The 19,435-nt window shown below is 41.6% G+C and overlaps 1 protein-coding gene across 1 annotated transcript in view; it reads left to right on the forward strand.

Annotated features, from left to right (window-relative positions):
• COL22A1 (collagen type XXII alpha 1 chain) overlaps positions 1–19,435 on the forward strand; it is a 266,878-nt gene that overhangs the window by 12,933 nt on the left and 234,510 nt on the right. Inside the window, exon 3 of the mRNA XM_056112005.1 lies at positions 19,124–19,198. Coding sequence (XP_055967980.1) covers positions 19,124–19,198 — 75 coding nt within the window. The remainder of the gene's footprint in view (positions 1–19,123; positions 19,199–19,435) is intronic.

Here is a 19,435-nt window from a genome sequence, read left to right on the forward strand (position 1 = left end):
TTCTCTTAGTGCTGAATTCTATGCACAAAACTAGCCCATTGTGGTCTCGACTCTGTGGAGATTGTGTTGTCAAGTGAAGTTAGGCTGAGGAATGGGTCTGATATTGACCGAGATGGCCTTCCTTATATTTTTAATGTGGCTGGTCACAGTCCACTTTGCCTGCAAAGTGAATTCATTCGTAGGTTCACTTGAACTTTTATACTTTTGTACTTTTCTCTGCTGTAGTACAAAACGTTCTCAGTAAATAGTACAATTTATGTATTTTGAGTAAGCTTTATAGCGGGCCTTTATAGAAGCCATCTCATAATTGGATATTTCAAGGACCCTTTGTATTATTATAAAGGTTTTTTTTTTTTTAAATTCAACACAAGTTTCTTGATCCCCAGATCCCCAACTATCTCCCAAACACAAGGTATTGGTAATGAATGAGCATATGTGATCCTACTTTTAGTGTGAGTTTCCAGGAAGGAAGGAAGATAGATCATTTAAGTATCAAACAAAAGAGATGGTGATTTCATACAGCGATAGATGCTTTGAAGAAAATAAGCACGTTAGCAAGTATGGGGAGATTACAGGAAGGCCCCTTTGAGAAGATAAAATTGAGCTCAGCTTGGAATGACATGAAACAGCCATCACTGACAAGATTTATGGGCCACTCTTCTGGGTAGAAGCAGCAGCCAAGCAAAGGGCCTGAAGAGGGAGGAAGCTTCCATGTTCAGGGGGGTCACACAGGTGGGAGGCAGCAGCTAGGAGCACTTAGGAGGAAAGTGTAACTCATACTTTACATGGAAACTTGGCTAGGGGGCTTGCCTGCCTCAAGCTCACATAGCTGCCCTGGTGTGGTGATGTCTCTGCGATGAATTTTCTCTCACTTGAGCAACATTCACTACAAACCCTGGACGTAGAGTCTCCCCTTGATGACCCATGACAACATAAAGGTTGGGTTGGCTATTGGCAGATGTGTGGCATGACTAGCCCCAGCTTCTATGAACCTGAGTCTTGTAATTGTCAGTGGACAAAGCCCTGCTTGTGACATTGTCCCCATAAGACTTCCTGACCCATAATACTGCCTCTCACCCTTATCCCCACATCCCACTGCCTGACCCAGAGACAGCAGTAAAGTCAAGATACACACACACACACACACACACTATACACACAACACTACACACACACAAACACACTACATACCGCATACACATGTACTCCACATACAATACAAAAACACACATCACAACTCTACACATTCATAGAAGCACATGCTATATACACACACTACATAATGCACACATTATCATGTTGAAATATAAAATCACATCACACAATCCACACATACTCCACACATAATGTACATACCATGCAAATGTATGGTATAGGCAAAACAAAACATCACCTAAAATACCCTATATCACTCATGTCACACATACACAGTACATCTACATATATCACATATAGAACATAAATAATATTCATGTTTCAACCACTTGCACACATGTACTACACATATATAGAGCACAGAAACAGCATACAACCTAGTATACATCAGCATATACCATACATATCACAGACACAACACCCATGTATAGATACACACATACATCATTTACACACATTCCAGATACACTACACAAATACCAGATAGACACACTTCACATATGGCTTACAAGTATGCCATACATGTCATGTATATACCCACACTTAAACCACACATACAACATACTTTCACTGATTGTATTTATAAATATAAATATATACTGCACTGTAGCACTGTTGTCTCATTGTTCATCGATTTGCTTGATCAGGCACCAGTAAGGTCTCCATTGTGAGACTTATTGTTACTGTTTTTGGCATATCGAATACACCACAGGGAGCTTGCCAGGCTCTGCCACGCTACTCGGTAGCTTGCTGGGCTCTCCAAGAGGAACAGAGGAATTGAACCCAGATAGTCCACGTGCAAGGCAAATGCCCTACCTGCTGTGCTATCGCTCCAGCTCATTTATGTGTGTATGTTCATAAAATTTCATTTGACCACAGAAAATACAGGATGGTAGCAGTCTTCACTGCTGTAATTTGTTACGCAGAACATGTTTACTTGCCTTACACATATGCAAAATAATACTTCCACTGAATTAAGATAGTAATCATATCCCCTGGAACTCTTTTTCCTTTTAAGCGCTTCAACTTTTCCTTTTCCCTGAGTAACTCAGTATATATACATACACGTGTATATATAAAATATTATATATAAAGTATATATATGTGTGTGTTAACATAGATATCACACAGGCACATATGCATGCCATGTCATGACACAAATACCACTCAACATACCACATCCACCTTAACCCCCCACATATATCACATATACACAAATACACTTCTCACCACACACCTCTTATGCACAGCCCCTCACATACCATATGTGCACAGTAAATGCATGTAATAACTCCCTAAACATACACACATAAACTCTGGGAACATGTATATGGCTAAAAGGCAACCCACCCAGCTCATCCTCTGGGTGGAACCAAGGCCAGGGAGGAGCCAGTGGCAGCAGCAGCTGTGGCTTTGGAGCCTCCCAGTGGATGTCTGTGGTTTGGCTGTGCAGACCACATCAGCCTCAAGCAGCAATTCAGACCAGGTCCCCGCCCTTTTTCGAAAGGTCACTGGAAGTTCCTCTGGGGAAAACTTGTTATGATGGTGGTCACCCACTGTAGTAGTTAGGTTACTTAATTCTTATTAGATGCCGATTTTTTTTAAATTATAGTGATAAAAAACAAATTCTTGCTCAATTTATTTTCTAATTTGTATACACCAAGGCAGAAAAACATAGTCTTTTTACTCTGCTGTCCAGACCAAGTCTGGTGATGCATATCCCTGCTTGACCCCTGTCTCTACCTGAAATTCTATGCTCTGCACATCAAACCCCAAAGGAGGGTCTGCCTTTGGTTTCTATTGAGCCACGAATGTGGATCCATCTCCTTCTTTAGAGCAGGACTGTCCCCCCCCATCCCCACTGCAAGTTGCATGTGATTTCATTCCTTCCATTTCCCTCTCACTGTCCATCCTGCTCTTGGCTTCTAATTTCTTACTTCTTGTAAGAGCACAATAAGGGACACCCGTACACCAATGAGCTCTGAACATGCCTGTGGATTTGTTCCTTTGGGTGAAGTACCAGAAGAAAGCTGCATAGGTCACTTCCACATTCCCACTGTGATTCTGTCACTGAAGAGCGGGACTGTGGGTCAGGTGTGTTGCTTAGGACACAGCACTGGATCTAGCACCATGTTGCCCTTTTCCTTTCTCAAGCACAGTGAAGCCTTGGACCAGTTGTCTTGCTTCCTTCTTTCTGGATACACAGGAAAGAGATGGCAACTGTCCTACCGTGGAGAGTCTGAAGAGAATTGAATGGACCTAGGTGTGAAAATGCTCGGTACAGTGACAACCATGAACACACACATCTCACAACTGCATCCTCTCGTTGTGATATTTATAAATAAATTATTGATGATTATCTATGTATGCATAGGCACCAATTGTATCTCTATTGTCTCTCCTCTCTCTGTTCATGCTTTTGTGTAGATACACTACTTTTTAGAAGGGTGATTGAATGTAATACTGTTCACTTATAGCAGTGATTCCTAACCTTTAATTGAACTTATATGATTTCCCCCCTAACTGGCTGCTTCTTCTGAAATACTTCTCTGTATTTATCTGTTATTGCTCTTGGGACAAATGGAACTTTGGAGAGGGATTTGGTGATTATATTCCATAAGCTCTTTCACTCCCTTGAATGGCAGGGTTTTGCCTTTGTGGAGGGGACATTAAACTCCTTGGGAGAGTGAATGCATTAGGGTGTAAGAGAGGGTTGTAGGCAGAGTCCTTAGGGAAGTCTGGGTTCAAAGCATGCCTGGTCTCCCTCATAATTGTGACTTTGTAACATCATGACCAGGTCTAAAGAGCCAAACTTTGGTTTTGGGTAATTTTGACAAATTTATTCCTTAAAGTTTTTATTTCTTGTAAAATGAAGAAAACAACATCACCATCTACTTTCTAGACCAGATAGAAGGAAGATGCACAAAAATATTTCCTTTGTAACATGCTATGTAATGGTCAGCCAAATCAGTACCCAACACAAATAGTGCATGTGATTAGTGTCCATCATAGCAGGTCATCACAGAATAGGTAGTGATCAGTCACACTGAATACCACAGCCAGTTGGTGCCCTTCATAGTTAGTACACATCATCCCTAGGATGCAACATTGCTAATCCTCTCATCTGAGGTAGAGATAAGAACAAAGAGATTAGAATTCAAGGTTCTGAAACATAATATAACTGACATGAGTTCTCTGTCATAGGAATGGAATTGAAAAAATTCAGAAATTTCCTTGATGCTGAATTTTGTAAAGGAAGTGGCTCATTTTGGAAGGCAAGGATTTCCTTGGACAGGAGATGACAGACTTCAGGTCAAAGCTGTAATAAGTCATCATTTTTACAAATTGTGTTTCAACAAATGCTGCTATGTCAACTTGTTTTTACATAGTCTCTGGCTGTATTTGGACTGTAACCACAAATTGAGCAATTGCAACAGAGAACTCACAGCCTACAGAGTCTGAGGTACTTATTGTCTGACCATTTATAGAAGAGTAAAATTTGTTGACCTCAGATAGTCTGTTTTGATATGATGGCAGGAAATCTAAATCACTGCTGCTATCTTCCAAGGAGAACCTTGGGTGGCATCTTTTAAAGGGACCTCTCTTTCCTCCTTGGATGTTGAGTGGGGTGGGTGGTATTCCTCTTAGAGGTGGGAATTTCTCTTTCCCTTTTCTTTTGTGTCTTGGCCTACACCAGCTATCCCCCTACACTTTGCATTGCTAATGTCCCTTGCCTTACTAATACCCCCCTTGCATTATAAATGCTCTTTGCCTGGCATATATGGGAGTTACTCATATATTCTTAGGGAACTCTCATGAATGTTGGGCCTTGCAATGATTTGTAGCCCAGTAGAACTAGAGAGGGCTCCATGGTCCGGTAGGAAGCAGTATGCTCCCATGTCCCTGCCTGCTTGTGGGGCTTCCTGCTAGCACAGCACTCTGTCCTGGTGGCATCCTAACTAAAATGCATAATGCACCAACAAAAGTGTGACCATCTCATTACTAGGATCTTGTCACGCCTAGTTTTACAGCCCATGGCTGTTGAATGTTTATTTTACATAGTACTTTTAGCCTGAGAAGATAAAAGGACAAAATATAGTGGACAAAACTAAATTGGTACTTGCCATTTAGGCAGCCTAAATATAAGTAAATATATGTCTCTCTGTAAATATGCACCTATATAATTGAATGTATAGAGAAATGCTATTTTTCTGTGTAGCGCAAGGCACCAACCTTGTCCTGGCTAAAATTGTTTCACAGTTGTGAGAGGGTTTTACCAGTTGTAGGGACTTTCCAGGGAGTGTGGTCAGTAGCATGCAATGGCTGTCCTACAGCCTCACATTTCCTGGAAGGCTGAAGGCAAACAGTTATCCAAACTGTTACAGGAGTTTCACTGTAAAATGTGTCTGTCTTTGTTCTTTTAATTATACAGATTCTGGCTTCCTTGGGTTTGACCACACATGTACACAGACCCCTAATCACAATTAGACAAAAACTTATATACATGTGTGCCTGCACCCCCCAACACACACACACACACACACACACACTCACATACACACTGTTATTTATGCTATTTGTTAGCTATGTGAATTTGAACAGATTTTGTGTCTGTGGATTCAGATGGTTTGAATGAAGAAGTTAGTCTAATGAATCTATACTTACTTCCCACTTTTTTATACATCTCCATCTAAGAGAGACATCAGCTAGAGCCCAGAGAAATTGAAACACGTGTGTGTGTGCGCGCGCACACACACACACACACACACACACACACACACACACACACAGTTTCCTAATGTTTAATTCGGCAAGCTCACAGTGCCATCTCCATGGTTTCAGTTTTTTACTCCACCTTCTAATTAATACCTCGGCACACCTGGGGAGAGTAACATTTCCAGTGGGGAAAGATGGAAGAAAAGTGTGAGAAGTAGGCGAAAATGTGTCCTAGTTTGGAACTCAGTGTACTCCAGGTGGCTATGTGCACACATGTGCATAAAATTCTAAGAAAGAGCTTGAGTCGCAGAGAAGCAGTCTAGAGTAAAAGGAAGTGAGGTTGAGATTCTTGCTCTCCTGACCCTACAAAGACAAGGCCGTTCCTGGGGTGAGGATTGTTCTCCCAGGTTCTGACCTGCTACAGGGAGGGCTGAAAAGGTGACTGCTGGTACTGCTGATTTAGAGAAAATGGATTAGAATGAGGTTAAGGGGGAAATGAGCAGATCTGGAGCATGATGGTTCTGAGCTTCTCCAAGTCCTGATCATGAAGACAGAACTGGGCTAATAAAACCAGTTGGACTGGTTGGCAGGAGAAACCAGAAGAGACAGGAACTTTTCCATAAAAAGGGTAGAGGGAAATGGTCTTTGCTGGAAATTATTGACTTTCTGTGTGTGTGTGTGTGTGTGTGTGTGTGTGTGTGTGTGTGTGTGAATGACAGTCACTTGGAACTGAAGATGAAGCTTGCAGCCGCAACAGCTACACTATTTTGGTGGAAGATGAGGTTGCAGCAAAACTCAGGCTGCAGAGGATGGGACATTCAGGTTTCACTCCCATCTGTGGACTTTGCACCAAGCTTCTGAGATGACTGTAGTCAGTCATGGGATGTGCAGTCTGCCCAGAAGAGAAGAGCTCATGGGCCAATGGCCTTATCTTCCTAGTGTGTTCTTAAGGCGAAAACCCTGCCCTTGGACACTAAGCCCAACTCCAGTTGCAACTCTGCCTTTACACACTGGTGGAGGGGAAATCACAAAGACCATGCCTGCTGTTGCTCACATCTGACTGTGATTTCCCAGTAACCTCACCCGAGCCACACAAAAATGCACTTAGTGGCCATTTCAGTGACCCACCTCTAGCAACCCTTCAGGGAGAGGTCCTGGAGCCAATTAGGAGGTGAACTGGTTAGATATACTTCTGCTCAGTGACCTAGTACCTCGAAGGCTTGCTCCATTCCCACAGAATGTGTAGAGGTCTGATTGGGTGGAGGACTGCACAATCCCCTCTGCCTTTTCTGATCCCTGGTCCTCATTGCCTGCATTTGTCACTGCTGCTCTGGGGACATGACCCTGAGTGTGGACACGGATATGTCTGATCCCTGGCCACATGCTAATAATGGAGAGCATGTGGCTGGGGTTGGAAGAAATAAATAGCACTATATCTTGTTTGCCCATCTCCCCTGAGAACCACAGGCTGGAGGGGGCAGGAATGTCCCTGTGGGGAGGCATTTTTAGCTCATTTAGCCAGTTTTCTGCTTTCCCAAAACTGGGCAGAGATGCCATGTGTCTCAGCTACAGTGAGTCAAGGTCATTGCTGTCACTAAGACCCAGGTCTTCTGGGGTCTGGATCCTACCATGTCTCTGGCCTTTCCTCCTCTCTCCACCTATTCTACAAGACTATCTTCCATGAGCTTAGAGCAAATGTAGCCTCAGTGCTCCTCAGGATTTCTGTAATACATTGTCATGAGGTCTCCCCACTGTTTGCACATTTCTCTATGTACCATGAATGCATGTAGAAAAGTAGGGAGGGTTTTTGTTCATATTCTTCCCTCTAGGCCTACGAAGCAGATTGGGATGCTATGTGCTGCAGTACCCCTGTCTGACCCTGTGAAAGCTCAGGGTTTGTGGTTAGGGATGGTTAGGGATGGTAGGCAAGTTTGGATGACATTTCGCTAAGCTGCCCTGGGATCCTGAGAGATGGCAAGGAGAAAAACCAGTTTCTGCATAAGATCTGATGATCTGGTACTGAATTCAGTATTTCATGGATTATCACTTGTCAAGTCCTTTAGAGCCCCAAATGACAATATTAGAAGTGGGAATTGACTCTGTTCTAGAATTGAGCAAACTGTCTGGACAGTCTTATAAGACTGAGGGTGCCACACACAAAGACGCAGGTTTAGTCTCTTTGAACTGCTAAAAGAGCAGATAGAAAGGAAGACACTTAAGGGTGACATGAAGGGCCATTTGTTTGGGCTGAGCGTATCAAATTACTAGACCCATGTTATGGGTTTTATTTCTTAATTCTTAACCATTCTAGTATGGGTTTTATTTCTTAACAAGTCACTAATCTTGTGAGTCTTTATTCACCCTTTGGAAAAATTATATGCATTCTACAGAGTTTTGGAAGTAATGGGATGTAAAAAATTTGTTATGTTAAGATATTCAATAATATCTCACTTTCTTATCCTTTTCTTCTTGGACCATCATCATAATTTTGTTTATATATAGTCGCAATAATGTGGTTATAGTAGTGTTAATGATATGCTTTTGGTGAACAAAGTTACTGCACCTCCACCATTACAACACCTTCCATCTCTGCCCGTGGGTCACCTCTCCTCTGCCTCTTTCTCCTTTCCCTCTCCTCTCTCCTTGGTAATCTTAGTTCTAGTCAAAGTTCATTTTCAGCACTTATGAGTCCCTTAAAGTAGTATGCTTAATGATTTCAATATGAAACAAATGAAGTCCACATATAAATATGAAATTTACTGTCACTGTCCTCCTGTTGTTCATCGATTTGCTCAAGCGGGCCCAGTAATGTCTCCATCGTCAAACTTTTTGTTACTGTGTTTGGCATATTGAATACGTCACGGGTAGCTTGCCAGGCTCTGCCATGCGGGTAAGATACTCTTGGTAGCTTGCCAGGGTCTTCAAGAGGGTCGGAAGAATCAAACTTGGGTTGGCCATGTTGTCTGCGTGCAAGGCAAATGCCCTACCTGCTGTGCTATTGCTCCAGCCCAAACATGAAATTTAGATTAATTAGCATCTCTAATTTTCTTTTTTCTTTTTATAAAGCAGTGCACAATATTTGATTATATGTAATATTTGTACACCAATCCCACCATCATAACACCTTCCACTGCAATATTTGGAATGTTTCCATCCCGAGTCCCAACCCCTGCTCCAAAGCAGAACCGAAGTAATTCATTCTGTACTGTTTGTTATGAATAAACCACTGAAAGTGATCCAAAAAATTTTTCTTAGAGGAAAGTATGTGAATATTGTTGTATTTCACCCAGGGCCCATCAAGCCCTTCTATACGAGATTGCTAACATGTTATTGAAGATTGAGCCTGTGCTTCTGCATATTTTATATATATATATGTAAAAATATATTTCTCTCTATTATTGGTTCCCTTCTACTTTCAACCCTATCAAATGTAGTGCACTACTCTTGGAATATTAGTGGTGTGAGGTATGATATGCTACGGCTGCGTGGGCCAGGAGAAAGTTCACTCATGGGTGAGGCTCTGCTGAGCGTGTGGAGAGTGGCCCTGAGCATGGTGGTGGTTGAGTTACGGAGATTTTTGGCTGCTGGGGCTGGGTATCTTGGGGCGGAGAGGGGCCTCACCAACCCTCTCTGGGGTGCCCCAAGTGAAATAGCCTGGCGCAGGGTCCAGTGGCCTGGATATAGTGTGTGTCATTTTATGCTCTCTTCTGAGAGAGAAGGATGAGTCTCTCGCCATTGATAAGGTAATCTGGCTCCATCCAGAGGTGGCTGATGGGTGTGACTGTTGAGTGGTGGGAAACAGGGGGAGATGAGGTCTAATTTTCTTGGTGACCCTATTTTTAAAAATGACCATGGATCGAATCTTTTATTTTATTTTATTTTATGTGCCGGGGGTCTTGGGGACACTCCTGGTGGAATTTCAGCCACAGGACAATTCAATACTAGGTCTCAGGATGCTGAGAAGCTTATCCCCGCACAGAACTGGGGACCACCAGGCCTACTCCAGTGTTCCCAGGGACCTGCAGGACCACATCCAGTACTATTTTGGGACCTCTAATGATATACCCAGAATTACTTGGGGGGGGGGGGGGGGATACAGTGCTAGTGATCAAAGTAGGGTCCTTACCATGTATGATCTCTGTGCCAACTGCAGACCCCCTAGATGGAGATTATTATAAATGAAAGAGGTCTGTTGTGAAAATATTTGGGAGGACACCTCTTTTCCAGTAGTTTTACAAAAGAGCTTCTTCACTAAGGATTCCTAGATGTAAAATGGATAGTTTATGCCTGTCTATCTACATGGAAAAGAAAAGTTAATTTACCATAGTTTCCAACCCTGTTTTCTTCTTCTGCAGTAGCCAATTCTAGTATTCTCCATAATCTGGGGTACAAGTTCCCAGCACTATGCCAAATCCCAAGGCCAGTGAAACCCTTTTTATATGATTCTAGTGCAGGATTTGTTTTGTGGAATGCTCTCTGCAGTCACAGACATGACTCTTGATTGTTATTCTCTCTCTCTCTCTCTCCCTCTCTCTCTCTCTCTCTCTCTCTTTCTCTCTTTCTATTGGCCTCCTCTCCTTAATTTATTTTTCCCATTATGAGTCTTCTCCCTAATATTTTAATGTCAGACTTAGTTTGGATACTGGTTCTCTCCTTATGCTTCTGACTATATTAGCCACTTTGAATGCTTAAACATGGTCTGAATACCAACCACTTTCAAATAAAAATCCCCAGGTACTGTCTTGAAATCTTAAAGTTTGGCTTTCAGAATCCATTTTTTTGCTGAAGATTAAAGAGAGATCTCAAATATGAAATGTGTTATGGTTCCTGGTAGTTGTTTCTTGTGGGCTTCCAGATGTGTAGGACAAAGTAGTGCCTCTTAATGGGACTCTCCACACTCAATATGCCATCATCCTGTTTGCTCTTTATAAAAGATTCAGGCTCTGGCCATGCTTTACCATCTATATCCTCACTGAATGGCTCCAAGTTACCATAATCCACTGCTAACATCCACACTGCAACACCTTGAATGTGTCCTCACAGTCTCTAGTGACACATATTGGTACTTTATTTCCTGGGCCACCCCCCAGAAGGCAAATGTGGTTCCAGAAACAAGGAGTAATGAAAATAGCTCCTTCCCAGAGGTCACACTTACCCAGATATCACATTTATGCTGTATTTAGCCTTGTTCACACCTGTTCTCTCCCTCATAGACAGAGTCACCTCCTCACTGTCCTGAATTTCAAACCAAATGTTGGGATAGAAGGGTTTTTCTGACCAATCATGTAAGCTATATCCTCCTCTCAAACACTCTATTTTAGTCTCAGGGCTTGGTCTTTTTCCCTGCAGTCAGGTAAGTCAAGCTCCTTCCTCAGTGCTCTGCATGTCCCAAACCTTCTGCCTGCTCGCTCTTTCTGTGACTGACTCCTGCTCTTTTTAGCTTGTCTATAAGATTCAATACACTGTAATATCATCCCAGACCAACACATCCAACATGATCCTGGCTTTCTTGAACCAATGTGATGGAGGTACTGTGCCTGGGATCTCCCTGGCACAAGTGGCTTCAAAAACAGGAAACAGGGAGAGTCCTGTGTGAGGAGAATCTAACCTTCTCGCAGAGCTAGAGGAAAAAACATGGCATCAGCAACTGCACAATGACCAGGTCACACTCAGTTAAAAGATGTTGTATCAGGCCCAAAACAGACAGATGCACGTGAACTTAAAAAATAAAAATTATATCAACTTTTGTATCACAACACTGTTGTATTTTTCCACATCACTGATCATATGTGACCACCAGCTTATCTATCTCTGAGTTGGTTCTTTGCCTCTTCCATTAGCATATAAGCACCAAGAAGAGAGGGGACATCTGGCCACATAATCGGCTTCTTGTACTTATATCTTACCCCAGGATGTGTGTGCTGGATACTGGCTAACTATGTGTCCCAATGAAGGATCATATATGAATTTTGAATGTCATGCCCCAATCAACTTCTAGTCAACTATTTTATATAGTTTATAGGATCACCTTGCTGGGGGAGGGGGAACAAAAAGTAAAACAAAAAATTCATCCTATCTTTCCATCTTAAAACACCGAGGATGTAACTGCCATGGCAGTAGAGAGATCTGTAGACTTCAACATTCCCATTAACCTTGGGAAACATGGTCTTCCTCTAGCCATACTACAGGTTCAGTCCATACTCAGGAATAGGCACATACTCAGACTAGTGGAGGAGAGATGAACCTTATACTTTTTTCTGTCTCTTAATCTCTGCCTTTATAGTCTCCAAAAAATTATTGGTATGCTATACTCAGTGTCAGAAATCCTCATATGGGCTAAAGCCCAGCAACCAGGTCTCATGCCTTGTGTGTTCCTGAGAGTACTTACTGCCCTGATCCCCTAGGTCCAGTATTTAAAGCAATTGGCAGGTTCAGGGGATTGCTTTTTTCTGCAATATTGTGTCACTTTCCATCAGACTAGCCTCTCAAAACATATATAAACATTTCCCCTAAGCCTCCTCACCCTGACACTCTTTCCCTCCAGTCTCAAGGTCTTGGGAGATGGTTTTTAATCAGCAGGAGCATGGAGGACCTCTGGAGAGGCCACCAGACTGAAATAATTACTTTGATTAGAAGAGAAATGACACCAGGAATCTCCAGAAAGTTCTAGAGTAGGAGATGGAGCTACAACTTGGATGTTAGGTCATATTTTCATCTGCATGACTAGCATGCGGCCCTGGGGCAGTTAGTAAAAATTTTTTGGGGGAGAGGGGTAATGCTACTAGGTTATCCATGAAATATAAATACTCATATCTGCCCTACAAGTTTGAGAAGTAGATTAAGTTGGTATATATGTGTGGCTTTGAGACAGAATACATGCAGAGCAGTATGGCTGTTTTTTTTATTATAATGGACCAGAGTGCTTTCCAGTGTTGAGACATATTGCTAGAATAATGATGCAGCCTGGCTACACTAGCACATGATAGAGACTAATGGAAACGTTACTGGTGCCTATTCGAGCAAATTGATGAGTAACAGGATGTCAAGTGATCAAGTGATCAAGTAAATGATGCAGCCTAAGCTCTTTCTTACTTTACCACCTGCTAAATGTGGGAGGTTGCATTTTTAATTCTTAAATAGTATGAGCTGGCATCCTCATGCATAAGCACAGACCTGTCATGGGTGTCTAAAACCACTTTATCTGGTATCAGCTACACAGAGATGATATTGGTACTTCCTTCCTCTTTGATACTTGTATCCCCCGACTGAGAAGTGAATGGAGTTATAACCCCATTGCTGGAGGCTGGGTACTATTTCCTAGGAATTGTCCTGAGTTGATAAAAAAGTTGGTATGATTTTTCATTTTTTAGTTTACATGGATAGGTTTGATTTGGGCTTGGTACAACACCTTTCAGCTGAGTGTGAAAGCAAAGCGTGGGGAGCTCATGCATCTTATAAAATTCAGAGTGAAGAAGCCTCTACATATCAGGGCTATTCAGAGTCAGAAAGGAAGCAGCAAGCTGGCCATCCATTAGAATAGATTTTACTTTGTTTTTTTGTTTTTTTGTTTGTTTGTTTGGGGGCCGTACCCAGAAGTGTTCAAGGGCTACATGTGATCCTGCTCAGGAGTCTTTCCTGGTAGTGTATGGGGACTATCTATGGTGCCTGCATTTGAATCAAGTTCAGTCACATGCAAGGCAAACACCATGCCTACCTCTATAGTCTCTCTGGCTCTGTTAGAAAAACTCTGGAGATAGACTACTTTGGGTCCATGTTTGTTTGGTGACCTCAAGAAGGTGGCTTTGGAGAGCCTGCCTGGTAGAAGGGTCAAGGATTCGATATTGGAGCCAATGTGCTGCCTTTTCCTCTGGCTGTTTCTGCAGCCTTGAGAAAAATACCCAAACATTTTTATGACTTTATTTTCCCATCTGTAAATAAAGTGCCAATTCTAAATCACTATATTGAAGATTCAAATAAATGTGATAATGGATTCAACATATTTGGAACAGTGTCTGGTGAAAGCAGGCCCGGAGATGACGCCACCCCCAGTAGAACTGTTATGAGGCACAGAAATAGTTCACATGTTGTGCTGAGCACAGTAGCTGAACATGGGGCTCTCAGTCCCCAGGAGTCTTTATGAGTTTTATTAGTGAATCCCTGGAGCCCTAAGCCTGAACTAATATATTTTGACTCTCCAAAGTGGAAATAAGTGGGCAATTTCCTGGATAGCCTTGGAACAGAGAAGGGGCTATGATGTGAATCTTCTGGGGGTTTGATTCATCACTTCCTTTCTCAGACCCTTGAACCCACTTAAAATGTCACCATCTAGTCGTAGTTATTGGCGTTGGGCATAGTGGCTCCTTTGAGGTGATGGACAGTGATTCCTTCCACACTGCTTGCTGAGCTGTCTTGTCTCTGTTCTCCGCTTCTCCCTATTCTGCCTGTTTCCTCAGCTCTGCTGCTATCCCCACTTCCACATTCTAGCATAGAATAGAATGGAGGTAGCATGGAGGTGGCCCATTCGACCTGTGCTTCGTATCCTTTAGCTTCATATCCTTTAGCTCAGTTATTACTGCTGCATGCAAGAAGGGTGCATGCAAATAGATAAAAGTAGCCTGCTACAAACCTTACCCTCAATTTAGGAATTCCTTTTATCTGGATTCTTCATGTCTCTTAGACTCAGTAATAAGGACCAAATCGACCACCAGGAATGGTTATTTTAAAAAAAATACAGGTAAACATTTGATAGATGTTTACCATTAAATGTTGGCCAGAATCCTCTTTTTCCAGTTATAGAAACTTGTCTGAGATCCAAGGAATAGTCAGGTTATGCCATCTCTGAATAGAACCCAGGGTTTGTCAGTTAAGGTAGAAAGATATCAGTCAAACACTTCTTTTCCCTAATGAGTAAACACTCTCCTCTTGGTATTTGTTGCCAGTACAAGTTAGGTTGTAATATTTTTGCAGTGAATTCCTTGCATTTTCCTTCAAATGGCTGCTCTGGTTTAGTGAAATTCACACTGTGGGAATAGATAACACTTTTTTTTACCCCAGAAGTCTGGGATTTTATGCTTAGACAAAGACTGATGGAAAAATTACTATCAAGGGATGGCAATAGATGAGCTCCCAAGAATCAAGGTCTATTTTACCAGCCCAGTTTATGTGTTAACACAGCATCCCAAAGGTAAAGCAAGCCACAAACTAAGAACTAATTTAATACACATTTTGATTCTTGAGAACTTAACCTTGCCCTTATTTCCAGAATTCTTTCTTAGGTTGATCCTAAATGACTGCTTGATGACACATACTGATTGGGACAGTGAAGGAAACCTTGTTTCTCAGTAGCTATTTTATGGGGAAAATATAGTACCCACTCTCCCTATCCTTATTCATTGACCTCAGTTATTCTAAAATATAAGTAGTTGAGACTGGAGAGATAACACAGGGGTTAAGACGCTTGTCTTGTATGTGCACACCCTGATTTGGTACTGGGCATTGCATTTGGTTCCCTGAGTAGTTCTAGAAGTGATCCGTGAGGGAGGAGCCAGGCATAAGCCCTGATCACATCCAGGTCTGCCCAATTCCTGCCTCCTCCCCATAAAGTGGAAAGATAATCTGTACTTCATATCCTTTAGCTCATTTATCAATGCTGCTTGCAAGTAAAGGATGCGTGCAATTTTTTTAATACTCAGCATAAATAAAGGAAACCCAACTATGATAGTGTAAGCAAATAGAAGGCCTTTGTTGTTGTTGTTGTTGTTTACTGTTTTTCACTGTCTTGGGATTATCGATTTTGAATTCTTATCTCTTCAGTTCTCCCAGAGATCAATTCCTACATCCAGTGGGGGAAGAAAGTACAACAGTCATGTTCATCTCTATCTCCTTTCATCAGAGACAGCAGAAGTTTTTTGTTTGTTTGTTTGTTTTCTTGCTTTTAAAGAATTCACCCTTCCCCCAGTACTATCAGATTTCTGATATTTTTTTCTTTGACCAAAGATGGCTCCTATGTCTGCCCTAAGCTACAAGAATATCTGGCCTGGTAGGACAAAGAAGTGCTATAATTGGAGGAGAACAACCAGCTATTTCTTTTCTCTTCGAAATGAGAACTCCACCCTTTGCAATAGAAGTGGTATTGCCTTAGAGAGAAAGGAGGAGGCATGGTGGATTGACAATGATTCCTGGTATCTGCAATACCTCTATGAAGGAGCATCTGTGGGACCTTCTTACATCATGATGAAACCTGGTCTAGAAGAGTATCTAGTCTCCCATTCAACATTGTCCATTTAGCTCATGTTTTACTGGTCACTTGTGTTCTACAGGAACTCAAGATTGGTCTGTTCCTGGACCATAGGCTTGATCAGCGGTCCAGATAAGCCTTCATACTCTTAATTATTGGAGTCATAGGTAGGCCACTCAGCACTTTAACCTGATGCCATTTGCTCTCAGACACATGGTGGACAGGAGGAAATCCTTTCCAAGATAGGGGTGAATTAGAGCATGGGTTCGGGAGCTGCAGTACCTCAGAGGTTGAAGAGGAAGAATACAAGAACTAAGAGATATGACACAGTCACAGCAGCAAAGTACCTCCGTGTACTTTGTATTCTAATTCTGTCACGATGGTCAGCCTATGAGTACCTGGAAGACCATAACTGTGACTATTATACCATGTGCTTGTTCCTAGGACTATCTCCATCCCTGCAATATCTCTGCAGCTCTATAAATGTTATGGTTTAAATAAATAGTCAATGTGGAAATAATAGAAAATTATGCATGTTGTCAAAATATCTGGGAGGGGTAAATATAGCTGTGGGCTAATGGAACTTTAGATGCTACCCTATCTCTTATAACCTTTGTCCAATATTCCTAGGGAAACTGGAAGGGGTATTTTAGGAACCATGCATCCTGACTTACTAATTCAGCTCTAAATTGCCTCTTAAGCCTTTTGAATACTGTGAGGGTTAGTAATGACTCCCAAAGTAAATATACAGGTTGTCTTAGAAATTATTTATTTTTTAAAATAATTATTTATTAATTTATTTTTGGATTCTTGGAACATATCCCGTGGTGCTCAAGGCTTACTCCTGTCTCTACACTCAGGGATAACTCCTGGCAGGTTTGGGAAACCATATGGGCTGCTAATCAAATTCAGGCCAGACACATACAGGGGCCATCTTTCTAGCCCCTTAAGATTTTTAAAATTTAAATTATTTTAAAAAATATATTTACCGTGATGTTAACAATAGAGTTCCCAGTATGATATGTCCCAACACCATACCCAGTACCAGAGTGTACATGTCCCTCTGCCATACTCCCACTCCCCATCTAAACCTCTTGGCAGACTATGTTATGTAGTGAAATTTTCAGGCTCCATTCTATTGCCACTACCCAGTTGTTATTTGCTTGTTATGCTTCTTTATATTCTGCACATGAGAGAAATCATTCTGTATTGGTCCCTCTCAGTTAACTTCACTCTGCATGATAATCTCTAATTCTATCCATCTTACAGCAAATTGTATGGCTTTATATTTTCTTATACTGAATCATATTCCATATATATGTATATATTATATATAATTTTATTCCATATATATGTATATATACACCAGAGTACCTTTGCTCTCTGAATGTTCTTGTGCACTTGGACTGTTTCCAGATCTTGGTTATTGTGAATAGTGCTCAATGAACTTAAGAATGCAAATGTCCTTTTGAAATAGTGTTTTAGAGTTCTTAGTTAGATCATATGGACACTTAATTATTATTTTTGAGTCTTCATACTGTTTTCTATTGATGGGAATGAGTTCTTAAAATAGTTCAAACAAATTCTAAGTTTTTTGAAAATAGTCTTCCTTCACCTTTTCTGCAGAAGTGGTCTTTTTACTGTTTTTACACATCCTCACTTAGGAATTAGGTCCTCCTTAGAGTTTCTTACAGAGATAAGTCTCACTAAGCAAGTTCTGAGTTTCAGGGTCTGCCACGAGAGATTTTCTCATAATCAAGGACAGAACCTTTGGAGTCAACTTCTTTTAAATAATGCAGTATCCCCAGCCAGGCTCTCTGGCCTGCCTGCAGAATTAAGGCAATTGATGCCACCCCACAGCTGCCACTGTCCTGGGTGGAGCTGTCTAAATATTGACACAGTACTGTATCCTCTCTTGTTTTTGGTCCTAGACAGACAGCTTGGTGCTATTTCCAAAATAACCCCTTCCAAGAAGCTTGCCAGACCCTGCGGTGCCTTGTAGGATAAACATTAAAAATACCTCTTCCCAGATCTGGAAAGATTCATTCTTAACCTTCACTGTAGATAGGTCCCTCCCCCTAGCTCTTGAACTAGTTTCCAAATATGAAAAGAAGTCATAGCACATAAAACTAATGGCAAGGTGGAATTGCTGAATGATGTGTGATTATGATAATCGTGTGTAGCTCGATTGCCTCAAGAGAAGGGTGAGCAATCACCAAGTTGCTTTAGGGGCAAGATTGAAGAGAGAGAGAACCTCCTTATTAGGCCTATTCTATTGAAGACTTGCTCTTGCTCACTTCAAAACAACCCTGAGGCAAGTATGTGCTTTGTAACCTCTTGTCTCACAGATGCTCAGTGCTTTCCAGGTCACCACACTTATCAATATAACCAATCTTTAGACCTAGAATTTCTAAATTCAAAATTGGTGCTCTGGGGATGGAGCAATAGCACAGTGGGTAGGGCGTTTGCCTTGCACGCGGCCAACCCGGGGTTCGATTCCCAGCATTCCATATGGTCCCCTGAGCACTGCCAGGGGTAATTCCTGAGTGCAGAGCCAGGAGTAACCCCTGTGTATCACTAGGTGTGACCCAAAAAGCCAAAAAAAAAAATTGATGCTCTTCCTAAGATTATTTGTTTGTGCTCAGGGGTCATTACTGGCAGTGAAACCCAAGCACAAAAATGTGTAAGTCTGCAATTGTACCTCATGATGTCTCACTATTAAAAATTTAAAAAAAATCACTGTGAGATAAAATATATATATATATATATATATATATATATATATATATAGCGCAGAGGATCAAACATGGGTCAGGGCCACATGAAAGGCTAGAGCTTATTTGCTGGATTTACATAGCTGAGGCTATGTATTATTTGCAGGATTTACATAGCTGAGGCTAAACCAATAGCAGGTAAATGAAATAGCAAGCCAATGTGGCACTTCTGTGCTGCCTCTTCTCCAGGCACTGGTATCTTGTGGGCCATTGCTAATCTGCTTCCTCTTGCTTCTCTCAGATGTGCTATGTCCGAGTGTCCGTGTGGAAGGAGATCGCTTTAAGCACACCAATGGAGGAACCAAAGAAATCACAGGTGGGAGATATGACAAATTTGCATGCTTGCTTTGTTATACTATTTGCTGACTACAAGTGTGGACTTCCTTGATTCCTTCCTGTTCTCACTTTCCTCATACCTAAGAGTCATGATAGAATAAATTGAATGGCATAGATAACAGCTTTCATCAATGTACATGCTACAGCAAAGGACATACACCTTCTCAGTTAGAGTCAGTGACTTTTCTGTAGGAGTTACTAAATATATGCATTAAAA

Source organism: Sorex fumeus, unplaced genomic scaffold (assembly GCF_029834395.1).
Source record: "Sorex fumeus unplaced genomic scaffold, SorFum_2.1 ptg000002l, whole genome shotgun sequence".
In the NCBI taxonomy this organism is placed as follows: Eukaryota; Metazoa; Chordata; class Mammalia; order Eulipotyphla; family Soricidae; genus Sorex; species Sorex fumeus.